General features: G+C 44.7%; 1 protein-coding gene across 2 annotated transcripts in view; it reads left to right on the top strand.

Moving 5' to 3' along the window:
- Nid2 (nidogen 2) overlaps window positions 1–18,998 on the top strand; it is a 63,020-nt gene that overhangs the window by 36,630 nt on the left and 7,392 nt on the right. For both annotated transcript variants that reach the window (XM_074067978.1, XM_020179508.2), the window contains exons 10-16: window positions 2,718–2,861; window positions 3,558–3,686; window positions 4,906–5,049; window positions 11,374–11,493; window positions 12,299–12,532; window positions 15,995–16,216; window positions 16,780–16,949. In XM_074067978.1, the coding sequence (XP_073924079.1) occupies window positions 2,718–2,861; window positions 3,558–3,686; window positions 4,906–5,049; window positions 11,374–11,493; window positions 12,299–12,532; window positions 15,995–16,216; window positions 16,780–16,949 (1,163 nt within the window). The remainder of the gene's footprint in view (window positions 1–2,717; window positions 2,862–3,557; window positions 3,687–4,905; window positions 5,050–11,373; window positions 11,494–12,298; window positions 12,533–15,994; window positions 16,217–16,779; window positions 16,950–18,998) is intronic.

Here is an 18,998-nt window from a genome sequence, read left to right on the forward strand (position 1 = left end):
TTACCTACTGTGACAGAAGAGCTCTCAAGTTATGAAGAATGAGTAGTGGAATGGTTTCAGGACTGTATTATTAAAATATTATTAGAAGCCACGTTCAGCAAATAGGGCCCGAGGCTCAGAAAGGCTCCATGCTTGGTTTAATGCTCTGCTATCACTGAAATTATTAATTTTTTAAAATTCGTTCTTTTCTAACAAGGGGCTCTGCGTTTTCATTTTGTCCTGGACTCTCAGTGAGTTAATTACATTTTAAATTAGTATCATGTAATTATGGACATTTTCTCCTCAGCCTCAAGTACAATACTGCATCCTGTCCAAATTTGTGAGTCACCTTTGGAATGCCTTTAATTTTTTTTTTTTTCTTTTAATGCCTCTCACGGTGGTAAGACATCCTTGTGAACTCACTAATCTTTTCTGGAATGTACCGTGGTGAAATTGTGGTGCTGGAAAGTACTGTATAAGAAGGCTAAGCATTAGTATTTATAAATTAAAGCATGTTGAAGGTTACTTCTCCCTTTGGCAAGGTATGCCAGGCATTTTATACAGAAACTTCTCCTAAAATGGAGAAGTAACCCTGAAGGAGAGTCAGGTTTCTTGTCTTCCTTGGGGCCTTTAACAAGGACATGACCCTGTCATTCTCAGTTCAAACACAGGCTGGTGACCGACTCAGAAACTTGGTCTACACTTTCAGATTAACTCAGCAGCCACAACCCCAGAGCTGGGCTGGCTTCTTGTCTGCCAAGAAGTCAGAGGGAGGGACTCCCAGGGATGTCTATGTGATTTGAGGAGCTAGGCTAATGCTGACTAAAGTTCATCAGGTTTGAAAAGGGCCACTTGTTGGTCTCTAGTTTTGGCAAAGGTTCTGTTACTCCAGCCAGTGCTGTTGATGTGAACTGAGGATAAACCTATAGCCATCCTTATTTTCAGCAATGCTGTGGGAATTGATAATATGGGCGTATTCAGATTTAGGAACACCCTGTGGTATTTCTTATGAAGTGGATGGTAGAAGTTTACCAGAAAGTGAGGGTGTCTCAGCCAGGCCATCTCAGTTGATGACAGCTAATAGAGAAAACTGGAAGCTTTTAGCTTGGGCAGTAGGGTATATGAGCGTTGGGGAGAAGCCAGATGTCCTGAAGGACTGGGAGGAAGCCCAGTTTATGAGGCAGGCTAAGCCAACCAGCCCTTGGGGTATAGACTGGGAGCTACTTTGGGCAAGTCTCACTCACACAAGGTAAGGTGGGTGGGGAGCTATAAATGGAAGATCTAGAAGTTATGCTAGGAAGTTATGGCAGGTGGCACTGCCAAAGTGTGTGGACTGATGCCATAGTGCTGGCTTCTGGGGTAGTGGGAGAACTGTTGAGAGGGGCTAGGATTTAGAGCACGCAAAGCTGCCTATCATGTCAGAGTCCCGGGTGCAGAAGTACAAGGTAGGAGCCCAAGTCAATATAACCTGGACTGGGTGGGGGCTCCTTTGAGTCTAAGGTTGGAATTCTAGGGACTGAGACAAAGCTAAAACCTCAAAGGAGGATAAACAGTGGCCCCACTGAGGAGGAAGGAATGTAGTCACTGGATGCTACCACTGGGGGAATCACCTTCCAAGCACATTGTGTTGGACTTTTTTTTCTTTTTCTTTTTTTAGCTATTCTAGCAGATATAAAGATTTTTATTTTTAGCTTACACCTGAGAAATCAGAAGTAAACAAGTACCCAAAGTTTGTCCATTCATTATCTACAAGGACATCCACAGCTCCGTCCCACACCACTATCCCTGTGACACTGGTTTAGACTATACACTTTCCAAAGTTCCTCTGGCAATGGTTTAAGCAAAGTAGTGGAACGCATGGCATGAGACTCCTTGGGTTTTTGCTTCATCCCAGATCCATCTGCCTCTTTTGACCATAACCCTGGACAGGTTACTTGGCCTCTCTGTATTCTAGTACAAATGAAGCTGTGATAACACCTTCCAGCCACATAGTTCTGAGGATTTAGAGAGGTGGGGGCATAGAACAGTGCCTGGCACACAAATGCTGAGTGAGCATTAACTAGTATATTCTATCTGGAAATAAACTTCTTCAGGAAAGATTTCTCACGTCAACAGTCACCACTACCTAGTGGATGGGTGGATTCAGGGCAAGATTAATCCTGAAGAGGATATACCAGCAAAGTCATTTTTATTTGGTGTTAAGAACGTTTGAAAAAACAAGATTTTTCTGATTAATTGGATTTTACCCATGCAAACAGTAAATGTTAGTGAGAGGACACCAAATTTAGAATCAGAAAAATTGGAGGTTGAGTTCTTGCTGAACCACTTCCTGACTTTGCGGATTTGGGTAATTTTTCCCATGTCTGGCACTCACTTATCTGTGGAATACCCACAATGGGAACAACAGCCAGCACACAGATTTATTGTGAGAATGCTAGCGCAAAAGCGCTTTTAAATAAAAGGATATGGTGGGTATTTTTAATTCCCTTGATGCAAACCTATTGAAAGTAAGAAAACTTGTTACAGGTAGGCAAAACAAGACCTTTGTGGAATTTAAACCTGAGATGCAGGTTTGATATTAATACTTTAGTTAATTATTTTAGTATTCGTTAATACTCCACATGTGCCATGAAACACAGCTGACTGTATAGTCAATTCCAAAGGCTTTTCTCCTTCCTTCCCTGCCATTGTCTCTACACTAGCCACACTCTGCCTTTCTTCCCTCTCTACCCATGCAGCAAATTCAGACCCTGCTCCAGTGAATCCTTGCTATGATGGGAGCCACATGTGTGACACAACAGCACGGTGCCATCCAGGGACAGGTGTCCACTACACCTGTGAGTGTGCGCCCGGGTACCAGGGAGACGGACGGAGTTGTGTGGGTAAGAGACACATTCTCTGTTCCTATCATGTAGCCCTTGTTTTCACTTTGCTGTCTCCAGGATTATGTTTGTGGACAAGTGTCTCTGGTCTTTGCTATCTCCATGGATCAATGATTTTAGCAGCTGTTAATCAGGGTGCACTTATTCAAAAACTAAAGCCTTGTCTGGTTAGGTTTGAAAAGATAGTTTGGAGGTTGGTATTTGGGATTGGGACTTCAAAAAAGAAGCCATCTTTTATAATTCTTAGATATTTTAAGTTTTTGTTAATTTTGAGCCTATATTAAGTAGCTCTGAGGTTTACTAAAGATTTTCTAAAAAGCAGGTCTTCTGGTTTGCCTCAAGTTTCACCTATTGTGTTTCTTTCACCTACTAAGTTCCCCCAAAAAAGCAGCAGCAGAAAGGTCTTCATATTTAAAAAATTGTTAGTGTATTTTTCTTCTAAATATCAAATTTTTAAACATTTAAAGAATTCTCAGGCTAGTTATCTAAAAACCATCTTCTTGTGACACTGGAAAGACTTGATATAAATTTTTATTAGTTCTGGTGATCTACAACTCACCTTCGTATATCATGTTTAGAAATCCTGTGTTTTGTCCACTAACCACTAGTCCCATTTGGTGAGAATGGAGTTTTCAGACCTTCCACTTCTAGGACCCCTGATTTCAGCAGCATTCTTCTGGTCTCATTTCTTCTTAGATGTCAATGAATGTGCAAGTGGCATCCATCGCTGTGGCCCCAACTCTGTGTGTAGCAACTTGCTGGGAAGCTACAGGTGCGAGTGCCACCACGGCTACGAGCTTTCTAGTGATCAGCACACTTGCATCTGTGAGTACTGAAGTACTTCTCTCTTCCATGAGAACAGTGCTCAACTCTGATCTTAATTCAGTAATGTTTCCACTCGTGCTGTCCAGAATATTTGCTATGTTGTTTTTTTTTTTTTCCGAAAAGACAGTGTACATTGAAATAACCAAACTGTAGTTCCATTCAGACCTGTTTGTTTATCGTCTTGGTTTTCCCCCAGCTAGGTATTTTTGATGTTGTTAAGGAAGGCTGTTCTCTTTAGTTGGGATTTTTGGTCCCATTGTGTGACAAGACTGTGACCCTCCCAAGTAACACCTTAGCTCTGGAGAATAGTAGTCTCTAACTTAGAATGAGGTAGACTTGTAATTCAAAGGTGCTTGTCCCAGACTTGCCTGGTCGTGCACACCTGTTATCCCAGCATTTGGGAGGCTAAGGCAGGAGGATTACAAGTTTGAGGCCAGCCTGAGGTACATAGGCTGAGATAGTTGAGAATTTGTCTCAAAAAAAAAAAAAAGTGCTTGTCCCATACAAGGAGACGGAGAGCCCCACAACAACAACGTGCTCTCGAGTGTTCCAAAACACACTTCTGACCAAAAGAACCAGAATTCCAAATTCATCCCACTGATAGAGGTAGATGAAATAGAGAAAATGCATACTTTAATCCAGTGGGATAACAAAGTAGCAATGATAATAGAGACTGAGCATGTACGTGTGTGTATCTCTGTGTGCGAGTGTGTGCATGTGTGTCTGTGTGTATCTGTGTGTGAGTGTGTATTTCTGTGTGAGTGTGTGCATGTATCTGGGTGAATGTGTTTGTGCGTGTATCTGGATGAGTGTGTGTGTGTGTGTGTGTGTATCTCTGAGTATGTGTGTCTTTGTGTACTGTGTATATCTCTGTGAGTGTGTATGTGTATCTGGATGAGTGTGTGCATGCATCTGTGTGTGAGTGTGTGTATCTTTGTGTGAGTGTGCATGCATGTGTATCTGTGTGTGTGTGTTGGAATTGCTGTAAGGAGTTATAAGCTTGATTTTCTTGCTTAATAGATTAAACACAAGTTGATACCAGCACTTCTCAGGTGTGAATATGCATGTGAACCACGTAGGAATCTTGCTAAAACTGAGATTCTGACTCTGGTGGGGTCTGAGGTGTGTCGATGCTGTTGGTCTGTGGGTGGAGCTGTGAGGAGTGAGGCTCAGCCTCCACAGGTCTGGACTCCTGGACAGCTTTGCCTTCTCTTTTCAGTGATTGCCCCACCTGCCAACCCCTGCGAGGATGGCAGTCACACCTGCGCTCCCGCTGGACAGGCCCGTTGCATTCACCACGGAGGGAGCTCTTTCAGCTGTGCCTGCTTGCCAGGTTATGCCGGCACTGGGCACCATTGTTCTGGTGAGTACCTGTGGGCCAGCCTCCAGGATCTGGACCTTGATGCACATCCCCACATAGGCAGTACCTTCTCCCTCCTTTAACTCAAATTCCAGCCTTGGAATTGCCCAAAGAGAAAAAGTTTCCTTAGAGTCAGAAAGGGAGGCCAAGAGTGATTTCTCCAGGACTGGACTGGCCAGCACAGGTGCTTGTTCCTGGAGAAGCCATCCCTGGAGTGTTGGTGAGCCGCACCAGCTTGGAGCCTTCCGTTTCTTGGAGCTGGTGTAGGCTGGAGGGATTCACGCATACAATGTACAATTCTTTCTTACCCACCCCCATCAGACATCTGGTGAGGGGAGCCATGCTGTTCAGATCTCCTGTGAAGCACCCAGGAGTTGCACGGCTGTTAGCATGTCAGTTCAGGGGCCCAGGCATGTGGTGGTAGATGCAAACAGCAAGTCAAACCAAGGGGAAGTCCTGCTCTCTAGGGTTCTACCTCTTTCCCATTCCAAGTGCTTTTCCCACCATTTTCTCACCCCCTGTGTCTCATTTTACCATAACTGCGTGTTACAACATGAAACTGAGTTTCAGTCTGATGCCACATCACGGGTAGGTTTAGAAAGCTTTCGGTAGTTCTTGTAGCTTTACCCAATGACTTCCATATTAAAGTACTGCTAATCTAGTTTTATGAATGTTTGTACTGAAAGGGTTATGTCTAGTCTTTAAACAACAACCTCATGTTATTTCCTAAAAATTTCTATTTGAATGATTAACCCTGAATTCTAGTTTAGTGGTTTTAAAAAAACACTATGAAGTCTTTAAAGATAGATTTCTGAGAGAAGAGCTTTGAGGAACAAGCATGTACTACAAGCATTTTATATCTGTAGCATTCCTCCTTGTCGTCACTCCTCCACCCTAGCTGTAAGGGATATATTCTTTACAGATAGAAGATACCCTTTATGGGTACAGAGATCAGGGGGAGGCACACAAGCCCAACAGGGTAAAAAATATTTTTTACACCTTTGTGAGACTTCTTCAGATTGATTTAACCCACTTCCAGCTGTAGGAAATGAGAATGCCTGGAGAACAATGATCTCGTCTGTAGAATTTCATAGTTAATCTGCTTGGTCAGCAGAGATGCTGCTTCAGTTTAAACCACATACCCGAAAGTAGTTGGGGCCTATGTGTAATGGGTATTAATAAGCAGAATGTTAATTTAGGTAGACGCTTCTTTAATCTCCTCTAGAATTATTTTCTCTCCCTTCTTTTGTGGTTTCCATTTGCTCTGCAAGTCATTACCTTCTGGAGTCATATGAAGCCCCCAACATTGGCTACTTTTTACATGTTTGGAGTTTTAGTATTGCTGCAATTATTGGTTATTATTTCCCTCTTCTTTCTGTCACTTGCAGTGCTCCCTATTTTATCTCTGGTTCTCGACTTTTAGGATTCACTCTGGAGCCCACAGACTTAAAAATATGCCAGACCCATCATTTCCTTCTTCAGTGTATTAACTATCAATTGCTGCACAACAAATGACCCCAGAATGTAGAGCTTAAACTAAGACACATCTGTCACCCATTTGTTAGGGACCTTGGTACGGCATAGCGCACACTCTACTTAGGGTGCCTAGCGAGGCCGCAGGCCAGTGTCTGGCAGACAGACCTCCATGAAGGCTCTTCTGGGGAAGACACCTTCCCTGAACATGGACCAGCATCAATACTGCTGGATTGAGAGCTGCAGTTCCTTGCTGGCTGTTGCCAGCCTTCCATTTCTTGCCACATGGCTTTCTCCAACATGACAGCTTGCTTTATTAAAGTCAATGAGACACAGTCTACTAGCAAGATGACAGTCATCTCAAAGATGGCACCTTCTCAGTGTTGCTTTATTGTGTTGGTTACAAACAAGTTACCAAGGGGAGAGGATTGTGAGACCATGCATATACACCATGAGGTAGGGATCACTGAGGACCATCTTGGAGACTCATACCACAGCCAGTACTGTGTGGTAGTCTTCCAGGCTTTCAGATCCTGTGGTACTTGAGAATGAATAGCTGTTTTCCTGAAGATCCTGCACAAATCAGGCTAATCATGAAAGTATGTTGCAGAATAAACGTATAAATATGATCCCATAGTTTGTGTTTATATTTAAAGGCATTGCACAGTGGACGTGTCTCAGCAAAGGATCTTTGAAGGAGGCTCTGTTTTGTGGGAAGTGTGCATTTTGAGGCACACACATTTTTACTCCATCAAACTAACCATAAGAGGATGTGTGGGTTTTTCTCCAGCCATAATTTATTGAAAACCAGGCTCCCTGGAGAAGCTACTCTTGGATTTGGGTTTTCAGTCTGGTCTGAGTCACTAGCAGGAGGCTTTTATCCAAATGGAGTTACATCTTCTCCAGCTTCCCTCCATCTGGAGTGATTTCTACCCTGTATGGTGTGAGCTGGATAGTTCTCAGACACATTTGTCCTATGGATCTTCGTGACTGGCGCAAGAACAGACTGTATGAGTTGGAGCCCTCCCAGGGAGGAGCAAAGTGTGAGTCAAGGAAGCCAGGGAACAGACGGCCTGTTACCCAGGGCTGTCATCGCTCAGGAGGGGAATATGAGTGGAGGCACTGACATTATTTTCTATAGATTTTCTGTGCTGAGATAAGGAATGGTGAAGCCAGTGTGGACACAGGAGGAAACAAGAATTAGGCTTAGAAGGACGTCTGTTATACTCACAGGTCCTGAAGGGGATCACCACATGCCTCATGATGTAGCCAGCAGGATGCGTGACTGAACAGAGAGAGAGAGAGAGAGAGAGAGAGCAAGGATCTGGAGCCAGAGCTTTTTCTGGGGTCCTGGGTGATCAAGATTAATTGACCCCAGGGAATTACATTGGGCTGGAAGGTGAATGGGTGGTGGGGGTGTTTAGTGACTGAGTTTGTTTCCAAGGAGTTCCATCGGGTTCTGTGCAGAACTAGAGCAGAAAAATACATCAAAGCACCAAAGCATGAGCTCCAAATGGAGGGTTTGTAACACACTTTTCCAAACAGGTTCTTTAGGAGCTTACTAGAGTATGAAAGAACAAATCGTACCAGAAAGGAGCAACCTTTCCTTACCTGCATGGGAAAGAGGCTGTGTTATTCCTCTGCTCTTGTCTTGACCTCAGTTTTCCATCAGTCCATGAACCTTCCTGCCGCTGCCCAAGTGTCACTCCCTCCTCCCAGGTACACAGTAAGGAAAGCCCCTGCCTTGCCAAGGGACGGGAAAAGTCATTCCACATTTCCTCTCTTGACATGACATCCTGTGAAATGGGTACGCATTCTCCTTCTTCATGCAGAAGTTCTGGCTCCCTGCAAACCCCTCAGTGTTTATGTCCCCAAGAGAGGCCATCGCTGGCACTGAGCTTAGGCTCTGGAGTGGATGCCAGGACTCGTTTTCTATCATGACCTGAGGCCCTCCAAGAAGTTAGGAACTGTGATTCAGGAAGCCTTAATGTTATTTAACCTTAGGGATCAGGATTTTTCAGGTGTGATGTATTAATCTCTTCAGGGTTGTTCTCCTCCTTACTGGCCAGTCTTAACAGTCGCTGTCTACTGTGACCATGTGTCACAATATGGCAACAGCCATTGGCAGGAGGATGGCCAGTCTTTCAGAGTTGGTCAGAGTTCCTAGGCTGTTTTTTGTTTTATTGTTTTATTATTCATATGTGCATACAAGGCTTGGGTCATTTCTCCGTGCACCCCCCCGCCCCCCCCTCCCCCCCCCACCCCCTCCCTTACCACCCACTCCGCCCCCTCCCTCTCCCCCCCACACCCTCAATACCCGGCAGGAACTATTTTGCCCTTATTTCTAATTTTGTTGAAGAGAGAGTATAAGCAATAATAGGAAGGACCAAGGGTTTTTGCTGGTTGAGATAAGGATAGCTATACAGGGAGTTGACTCACATTGATTTCCTGTGCGTGGGTGTTACCTTCTAGGTTAATTCTTTTTGATCTCACCTTTTCTCTAGTTCCTGGTCCCCTTCTCCTATTGGCCTCAGTTGCTTTTAAGGTATCTGCTTTAGTTTCTCTGCGTTGAGGGCAACAAATGCTAGCTAATTTTTTAGGTGTCTTACCTATCCTCACCCCTCCCTTGTGTGCTCTCGCTTTTATCATGTGCTCAAAGTCCAATCCCCTTGTGTTTGCCCTTGATCTAATGTCCACATATGAGGGAGAACATACGATTTTTGGTCTTTTGGGCCAGGCTAACCTCACTCAGAATGATGATCTCCAATTCCATCCATTTACCAGCGAATGATAACATTTTGTTCTTCATGGCTGCATAAAATTCCATTGTGTATAGATACCACATTTTCTTAATCCATTCGTCAGTGGTGGGGCATCTTGGCTGTTTCCATAACTTGGCTATTGTGAATAGTTAGGCTGTGAGTTTTAATAACATCTGTGGCTTAGTGGTTGTGGGGAATCCCCTCTCCCTTAGTTTAAAGTAATCAAAAGAATTTGCTCCTTGCCTCCAGAAATAGGCCCTGTGTCAGGAATTCCTGCTTCCTGTCATTGCTTGGGGTTCCTGTTACCATTAGAAGTACTTTTAGCATATGTACTGTCAATACCTTTAATTTCCTACATTCTGCTTGATGTTAACTTTTACAGCTTTGGTTGTACAACCAGTTTTATAGCATTCTCTGGGCCCAAGGAACTGGATGGTCACCAGCTTTGCCCACATGGACATTGGAGTTGTCCTTTTGAAGAGACAAAGAGCCAACCACAAGAATAATTAAAGATGATGATATTGACTAACCAGAAAACTTTGCTTATTTTCTAACCTTGCAGGTGAAGTCTTAGTAGGTGAAATGACGGTAACCAGGGAGGCCAGTGGCTCACTCAGGAAGAGCCTCTGGCGTGGAATTAGACTCCATTGTGCTAAGTATTCTGGGTTTTTCTGGACTCAAAGGAACTGATATCTGTTGACTAAATGCCCAGAAGCATAGGATAAGCAGAATGCTAATTTGCTAATTACAATACGAGAATCCTCTCTGTGACAGAATGCCTGGGTAATGCGCAGCGTGTCTGCTTGGGTACCCGAGAAAGCACCTTGGTTATTGGAAGGTGGCTCTGTGGGATTGTGGCCAGAGCAGGGGGGAGGGAGGGAAGGGATAATCCTACAAGGGACTTCACATGGATCACGGGAGGCTGAGCTGGATGAGGAGCCACTCCTGTTCCTACCATCCCATTCACATCATCTGCTAGCTTCCAGCTGCCCAGTCCGTGCATCCCTGCCATGTGCTGTGCCAAGTGGATCTTTCACATTTTTCCCAGCTTTACATCCATCCTCCCATCACACTTTTTTCTATGTGTTAGTTGTTACTGTGGTCGTGATTAATGCTTTGTTTTGTTCTGTAAAACCTAGATCAGATCAGACTTGCACCATTAACTTTTTTTTGTTGCTTTGTTTGTTTTTACTCTGGAAGATTTCCTGTCCTCTTAAGAGAGCTTATTTCATCAACTTGACATTAATTTGATGAATTCTATTCCCAGAGTTTCTTTCTTTTTTTTTTTTTTAAAGAGGAGGGGGCAAGATGGGTGACTTGCTGTTTTTACCCTGGGCTGATTTTAGTAAATAAAATAAAGGATATGAATTGGCTTTTGTTCAAAGTGTTCAGATTTCACAGATTTGAGTGATTATGAAAATCCTCAGGGTGGATTACCATGTGGAGAGTGTGGGGGTCTGAACTGTTTATATTGATATTCCAAACATATTTAGTCCTTTTCTTATTTCGAAAACGCCAGCAACATTTTTCCTTTTTGTCTTCTAAAAGTGGAAGGTAAAGCAAATTTCTGGTTAACTGGAGGTTCTAAACCAAAGTACTCAGCAGGCAAGGATAAGCCTTATCTGGCTCCTTTACATCTCTATGTGAGTGTTATAGGGAGATGGTGCCAACACTACAGGAGAAAAAAAACCTATTGTGACCTATATTTATCTTTATTGTAATATGACCAAAAGGAAATTAATGATTTATAGTTTAAAGGTTAGCTCAAAGGTAATAACTTCCTGGAATTCACTGCAGATGAAAGGTGCTCTAGAAATACTCTCCAGGATATTTTTATCTGATTACCCACCCACTTGACTCCTACCCCAAACATTCTTAGTCTTATATGGTAACTTACATGCTCCTTGTCTTGTTTTTCCTGTTAAGCTTATCTTTAGGTTTTAGCATTTTTCTGCTCATGCCCAAAGATCTTCTGAAGTTGACCATTTGTTGGACCATGTGTATCAAGACTGTGCAGTTACACAGGTTGTGTACAGTGAAGTCATGCTCTTCCTTCCTTTCCTCTCTCTCTGCCGATTGCTGACCTGTGCAGATGTTGATGAATGTGCGGAAAACAGATGTCACCCGGCAGCTACCTGCTATAATACCCCCGGGTCCTTCTCCTGCCGTTGCCATCCTGGATATCATGGGGATGGATTTCAGTGCATACCTGGTAAGGTTTCAAGGGTCAGATTAGATTAGGTGGGTGAATCTCCGAGCTCATTCAGTAGTCTTTTTCTCTCAGCCAGCTCTCCAGTTAGCCTGGTCTGGGCCCTGGTGTGTGGATTATTGAGGCTTTGGATTTTCCCTTCAGTTACTTCCTGCTGCTGACTCTACTCTAGTTGACTGGCGACTAACATTCTTGGACGCCTGGAGTAGAAGCCATCACTTCTCCTACCTAGGAGCAGCTCTGGTTCACTATCCTAGTGACCTGTTTTGCCTTGATGAATGCCATTTAGATGAAACATTGAGAAAAGGCCTCTTAATAAAAGCTGGACACATTAGTGAGCCAGCTGTAAACACCTACTGTGATGCTTACCAACCCAGAGCAACACGACTGCCATTTGCCATTGACCTGAGCTTCTCAGATTTAAACTGGATGATGGATGGGATTTGACTCATTCTCTCTAAAGAATGGAGTGGGTCAGATGCCATGGGTTGCTCTTCATCTTCCCTAGATAGCAGTAGACCCCTGAGAGCTGCAGAAGGAGCTGGGTGACTTCTACCTACATTCATCTAAGGACTTACAGGGTGAATTGAGAGAATTTGGGGACAAACTAGGTAGATGGTGACAAAGCTAAAATAAGAATCCAGGAGTCTAAAGTAGTACCTTGCTGCTTTCCCTATGTCATTGTGTTTTCCAGTTGTAGCAAAAAATCCCTCAGTACAGGAGACTTTGATGGTGGTTAGTTGATAAAGAAGATGACTGCAATTATGTTTCCTTTCCCTTTGTATCTCCCTCTTTCCTGGTTCTGAAGACTCCGCCTCAGGATTGAAGCCCTGTGAACACCAGCAGCGCTATGCCCAGGCACAGCATGCCTACCCTGGGTCCCGGCTCCACATCCCCCAGTGCGATGACCAGGGCAACTTCTTGCCACTGCAGTGCCATGGCAGCACTGGCTTCTGCTGGTGTGTAGACCCTAATGGCCATGAAGTCCCTGGCACCCAGACTCCACCTGGCTCTACCCCACCTCACTGTGGACCAGCACCAGGTGAACACAAAGAAAGAAACCTTGTACCAGCTTGGGCCTGGGGTCAAGAAGCAAAATGATGATGATGGTGGGAACGGGGCTGGCTGGTCGCCATGTTTGATAGCCTCTTTCCTCCGAAGAACACTTGGATGATAGGTGCATGGTTATGATATAGGTACCAGTAGATACACACAATTGACATGTGGGATCTCTGTTATACCCTGGACTTGAGCTGCTTAGATCCATCTTGGGTGACAGGCTGGAAGCTGAGATTGAGTATCTAGGTCAGTAGTTGAGGCCACTGTGAGAGGTCTGAGAGAGCTTGGACATTTTGTCCAGAAGGAAAAGTGCCTTCTTATGTAAGCATCTCATTTAACTCTGACTTCTGAGTGGCAGGAAGCAGTCTGAAGGCTGTGTTAATGTTAATAGGAAAAATAAATATGAAACTTGTGTCAGATCCAGTTAGTTTTAATCAAATAACCCCACCCTCTATAGCCTAGCCAGCATGGTGATAGGGAATCCTTCTTGCCTCAGCTGCTTTCATAAGAGGCACAAAAATTTGTTCACCCAGTCTGAGATGCTCATGAAGAACACATCAGTTATCTTCTGCATTGTCAGGATGGGGCATGGTTAGCCAATACTTATAGTTGATGCAGCTTTCTGTTCCTTGTTGAATTACTCAGAGATGGGTAGAACTTTCTTCTTCTTTTCTGTTTATTATGGAAGAACTCTATTATGAAGAACATAAAACTGGTTTAATGCTGTTTTAGCCAAAACCATTCCTGTATCTGGGAGCTTGCTATGTAAAAATCCATTTTCACTATTGAGAAGTATTCCAAAAATACTAGTCTTGGTATTTCTCAGGTGAGAGTGAACAGAGCTGAAGGATTACCAAAAGATTGTTAATTCTTTAATAATCTTTTTTGGTGGCACTGGCGTTTGCTCGAAAGGAATTCTTACTACTTGAACCACACCACCAGCCTTCTTTAGCAATCTTGATTATTATAGCTAGGTAGAAATTGGTAATGGCTAGATCCTAGTCCCTTTGTCTCTGGTTTAGGCATAGATTCTGTAGGTCCAAAAAAAAATAGGGAGAAACCCTGTTTCACTCATGGCTTCTCTTTAAAAAGTCTGGGTTCTTGGTTAGAGGCATGGCTCAAGTGGTAGAGTGCCTGCCTAGCAAGCACAAGGTCCTGAGTTCAAACTTTAGCACCATCAAAAAAAAAAAAAAAAAAAACCTTCCCAAAAAGTCTGGGTTCTCCTCCAGCTGAGAATTGGAAAAATCAGATGATTGTGAGGTGCTTCAGGGGGTGATTCTGAATTCTATTAAATTTATTAAAACAAACATGTTAAGGGCAAATGATTCAGGCTGAGAAGCTAATGAGTAAAACAGGGACACATTCTCTTGTGCAGACTTTCTCATGACCCAGACTTCTCCCTTTGGTGCTGGCTTGGCTTTGGCAGCCATTTCTGACTAGTCTCATCTGCATAATGGGGTCAGCTGGAGGGGAATGAGGACATTCTGTGTCTAAGATGTTAGAATATTTAAGCCCCTGCCAATCAAAAGCAGAAGAGAAATCCATGGTTGGATGGAGAAATAGCTTCAGATTGAAAGGAATGAGCGGGACACCCATGAATGAATGATTCGAGACCCAGTTCCCAGAAGCTGACTGTGCTGTGTGTCTGCATTCCACACCAAGAGATGTGCCTTGTTGGGTTGCCCCTTGAACCAAAATGGAACTTGGAGTTCAAAATGTAGAGCAGGAGCTGTGTTGGGAGCCTTCTCAGAGAATCCCATCTTGAGGTTGCTGGCAAGTGTTTAAGGAAGTAGCAATCCCCCTTCTCTCAGTCCTTCCTCTTGGGAGAGAAAGTCAGAGCCCTGCTTTCTCCATGAGGTCTCAGAGACCTTTGCTTTCCATGGGGCATGAACTGTAGTGCAAATTGCAGAGCATCTGCTTCCCCAAGCCTGGGAAGTCTTGCAGTGGGGCTAGCTGGGTTTGAACTCAGAGAACCTGATTCACCATCTTCCTCCCTTCCCAGAGGAACTGTCCTTCTGTAGTCCAGAGCTTCCAGCTCTGTTCTTTGAAGTCGCTGGAGGGTTTTGAGTGAAAGGGTATGGGAAATACCTTTGAGTTTTAAATGGAGCGTTCTGGCTTCTGGTTGAGTTTTAAATGGAACGTTCTGGCTTCTGGGTTTCAGGGGAGGGAGAATAGGAGCAGGAAGACCAATGAGAAGGCTGTCAGCAGTGACCCCAGCACAAGATGATGGTTGGAAGTGGTGAGAAGTAAAGATATGATTTTTTGGTGTAGGGAGTGAGAGAAAGAGGAGTTGAGGATGATCGTGTCTGAGCAATGGAAAAAGGGAGGTGCTATTTACTGATAGGGAAAAGACTAGAAGAGGAGCAGGTGTGATCGGGAAAGCTGGGGTCCAGCTTTGGTTAGTTTTACTCTGAGATTTCTGTTTTGCATCCAAGTACATACTTGACTATGTGATTCTGCAGACCATAGGCTTTGAGCTGCAGGGATTAAAGAGAAAACAGAAGTGTCTCCTCTTGTAGTCTTTTAGGTAAGCCAATCATAAATGAATACGTTATCTCAACAACTGGCAGCAGAGTCTTTTCAGACAGAGCCACACACGTTTGGGACACAGCCTCAGTGGCACTGAGGCAGGAGTGGAGAGGGAACTGCTCTGCCACAGAAGTCAGCAAGACTTTAAGCATGGTGCGAACTGTGAGGGAGGGGACAGGAAGGAAGAAAAGAGAAGGGACAGCAAGGTGGCAGGAAGCTAGAACCTGCAGAGAAAGGTTCAGTGTTGAGGCAGTCCCGGGAATATGCTGAAGATTTCTAGAAACTGCGTTGTCTACAAGTTAGTTTTAAGTTTCTTGCCACCACCTCTGCTATGCTCTGCATATTAGTTACATTAACTTTTACTCCATGTAGTTTTCCAATCGGTAGATACTGAGGGCCACACGGCATAGCCTGGCTTTTAATGGTACTTTCTACTGCACAATAGCCAGGCTCAAGATGTCCTCAGCAACAAGTCCTAAAGTTTGAAGCAAAGGGGAAAGAGTAACAATTGTCTTAAAGTATCACATAGGCCACTGGGTCTCCAGAGAGTTGCACAAGTGCTATATCAGCAGGGGTGCCCTGGGCACAGGCCAGGTGTCCACATGGGCCTCTGCAGGCTGAGGGAGCTCCAGGCTGTGGATTGCACCTCCTCTTGTTCTTTCCTAATATGGCTGGGCCTCAATGGCATTTCCTCCTGGCCTGGGGAGACAGGGGCATCAAGATGATCTCTGGATTTCACAAGAACTCCTTAGAACACACTTGCTGCTTCCTTGGCCCAGCGTCCAGGAGCTTGGCAGAGATCTTTCTTGGACAGTAGGAGGGAGAAGGCCAGGAGGCCAGGTGTGGGGATCATAAGCTTCATGCTGTCTTCTGTTCTTGGCTGGCAACCAACAACTTTGTTTCCACATCTGCTTAGAGCCCACCCAGAGGCCTCGGACCGTCTGTGAGCGCTGGAAGGAAAACCTGCTGGAGCACTATGGTGGCACACCCAGGGATGACCAGTATGTGCCCCAGTGCGATGACCTAGGCCACTTCGTCCCCCTGCAGTGCCACGGGAAAAGCGACTTCTGTTGGTGTGTGGACAAAGATGGCAGAGAGGTCCAGGGCACACGCTCGCAGCCAGGCATCACCCCTGCATGTAAGCATGGGTCCAGGCCAAACTCCCCTCAGTGGCACTAATGTGTTTTTGTAGGGATGCCTGCTCACTGTAGGCGATGGTGGGGAGGAAAGGGGTCACCAGGTCTAATGAAAGAACTCACCTCATCAATATGCTGTGTTGATTTATAATCTGGTCCCCACAAGATTCAATGTGAATTTAACTTTGGTTTTGGCACTAGCAGTTTCTGTAATTAGAATAGCTGGAACTGAGTTTAACACGCAATTACTCCCCCTCCCCAGCCCTGACGAAAGGGAACAGTGTCACCCTGGGGCCTCAAAGAGGTTTCATCCCCTCAGAAACAACAACAAAGTCTTTGCTTTGTTCTCAGGGAAGTGTCTTGTTGTCTTCCTCTCTAGTAATTGGTAGTGATTTACATAACTAATTCTAGAACTCAGAATTTCTTTTGAAGCATGTCTGCGGGACATCTGTCTAGAGGGAAGAACTTTTAGTATTTTTGGAGGCCCTGGTATGTGAGAAAATAACTTTTCTTTTCTTCTCCTCTCAATTGCCCTTATTTCCATTCCTCTCCTTTCCCATGGCAGGTATACCCACGGTTGCTCCACCCACAGTTCGGCCCACACCCCGGCCTGATGTGACCCCTCCATCTGTGGGAACCTTCCTGCTCTATGCCCAGGGCCAGCAGATCGGCCATTTGCCCCTCAATGGCTCCAGACTTCAGAAGGACATGGCCAGGACCTTGCTGTCACTGCATGTAAAGTAGAGTTCCCTGAAGGGCGGGGCTGCATGACTTCCTGCCGGCCCTGTGCAGGTGGTGCTAGGGGCAGGGGACTACAAGTATAGAAAATCCTGGGGCACTTAGGAGCTGCAATCCATCTTCAACAGGCCTGGTGCCGCCACTACAGAAGTGGGGCTTTCTGTTGCTGGAGTCATGTCTGTCTGACCCCAGCTGCTGTCTCCTGTGGGTTTGTGGCATTTCAGATATGTGGAAATGGAATTTCAGAGTTGGCAGGATGTGGGACTGTATGATGGTCCTAGGGAAAATAGACAGGCTCTTAACCCAAGTTCCTGGGGTTCTTCTCAGGTTCCATTCATCCTAGAAGTGAGAAGGGTAGGCAGTGATGGCTATAGTGTTTGACTTCTATGGTCAGTTGAGAAATCAGCTGTGACTGCCTCACTGTTGCAGGTCCCCTCCCCCAGCCCCAGTTTGGTCATGTCACCGTGACTCACCTCTTTCCTAACTTCCGACTCCTTCATTGTGGAGATTTTGGAAGAGTGCTCTGCTGGGAGTGGATGGAACCTTCCCTAGGATATCTGCTGTTTCTTGAGCCTGCAGCCTCCCTATTGCCAAGGCACCCCAATTTGGAAGGATTTCTTCTCTACAGTGGGAAAAAAAGAAGGGGGATCCCAAAAGGCATTGACACATGCAATGGAAATGTCTGACTGTTTCTAAACCTCACACTCAGGATACTTGCTCTTTCAAGAGGGAATAAGTACCAGTGTTCATGTTCACATTTACTTCTGTTAATGAAGTACTTATTTGGTTCCAAAAAGCCTTAAAGCAACCAGTGTTCAGAAAAAGATGTAGCTTTTTTTTCTTCCTTTTTAAGATTCAAGGTTTTGGGGGTTTTTTTTCCCTAGCAAACTCTAGCATGCTGTTTGATAAAAGTTTCTCTAGAAGAGGTGGAATCTTAAGAAGTTGCTAGTCATTTGAGCTAACCATCACTTATTCTAGCCACACCAGATGACTACATTACATTTTTTAGCACATCCCTAACTGGCAGGCTGGTGATGGCCATGGTGGAACTGAAAGAGAAATAAGGCCTGGTAATAAGCACAATTTAGGGAAATTTACTTAAATTGGGACTTTTCCTCCAAGAATCCTGGTTCATGGAGGCCCTTATGAATGTGTATTCTTCTCTAGGGCACATTGCCTGGGCCTCAGACTTCTATATAGGCGCTCTACCACTTGAACCACAGCCCTCTTTGCTTTACTTTACTTTTCATGTAGGGTCTCACACTTCTGAGACCAGCCTCAGAATGCATCCGAGTAACTGGGACTACTGGTGTGAACCACCACACCAGCTAGATTTTGAAATAGGGTCTAGCTACTTTTTTGCCTGGGCTGGCCTTGAGCCTTGATCCATCTCCTCCTTTTGCGTGAGCCACTACACCTGACCCAGATGACTTTTTAATTTCCAAGTTAAAGTACTGATGTTAGGTACCCTATGTAAACTACCAGCTTTGCTGCAAGAGCCAAATTTTGTTTGTACAGTCTCTTGTGCTGTCTCAAAGATGTAAGTCAAACCAAGCTTCAAGAAGCTTTGTTAGGCAAGCCAGGACCTGGTGTGACCTCAGTGATGACCAGATGGCCTTTAGATGTTGGCTTTTACATCTGCTAGGCTTCTCAGAATAGGAATCTGTGTTGAAACCTTCATGAAGCAAGTCCTGTGTGGAGCTGAAGAAAAGAGTATCACAAAACCAGGAGTATTACAGGCATTACTGTCATTTAGCAGTAAGGACGGGGGAGGAGGGGAACCTCATAAGCCAAAGGTTGGGTGATCACAGCCCATCAAATTAGATGTTCTTTTATGAAGTCCAGCTGAAGACTTGCTTTATATTGAGAGCTAAGGGTGACCGCACTTCAGGTGGGGAAGGGATCTCGGCCTACTCACAAGGAAAGGGAGAGTAGATTTTATTGGCTTATGTTGGCAAATTTTAGAAAGACTTTCAAAAAGTGCTGGTAACATTTGAAAAGTTTTTGCCCCATTCAATACTAAGGACTTTGCTGAGACCGTCCTAT

Source organism: Castor canadensis, chromosome 3, assembly GCF_047511655.1.
Source record: "Castor canadensis chromosome 3, mCasCan1.hap1v2, whole genome shotgun sequence".
In the NCBI taxonomy this organism is placed as follows: domain Eukaryota; kingdom Metazoa; phylum Chordata; class Mammalia; order Rodentia; family Castoridae; genus Castor; species Castor canadensis.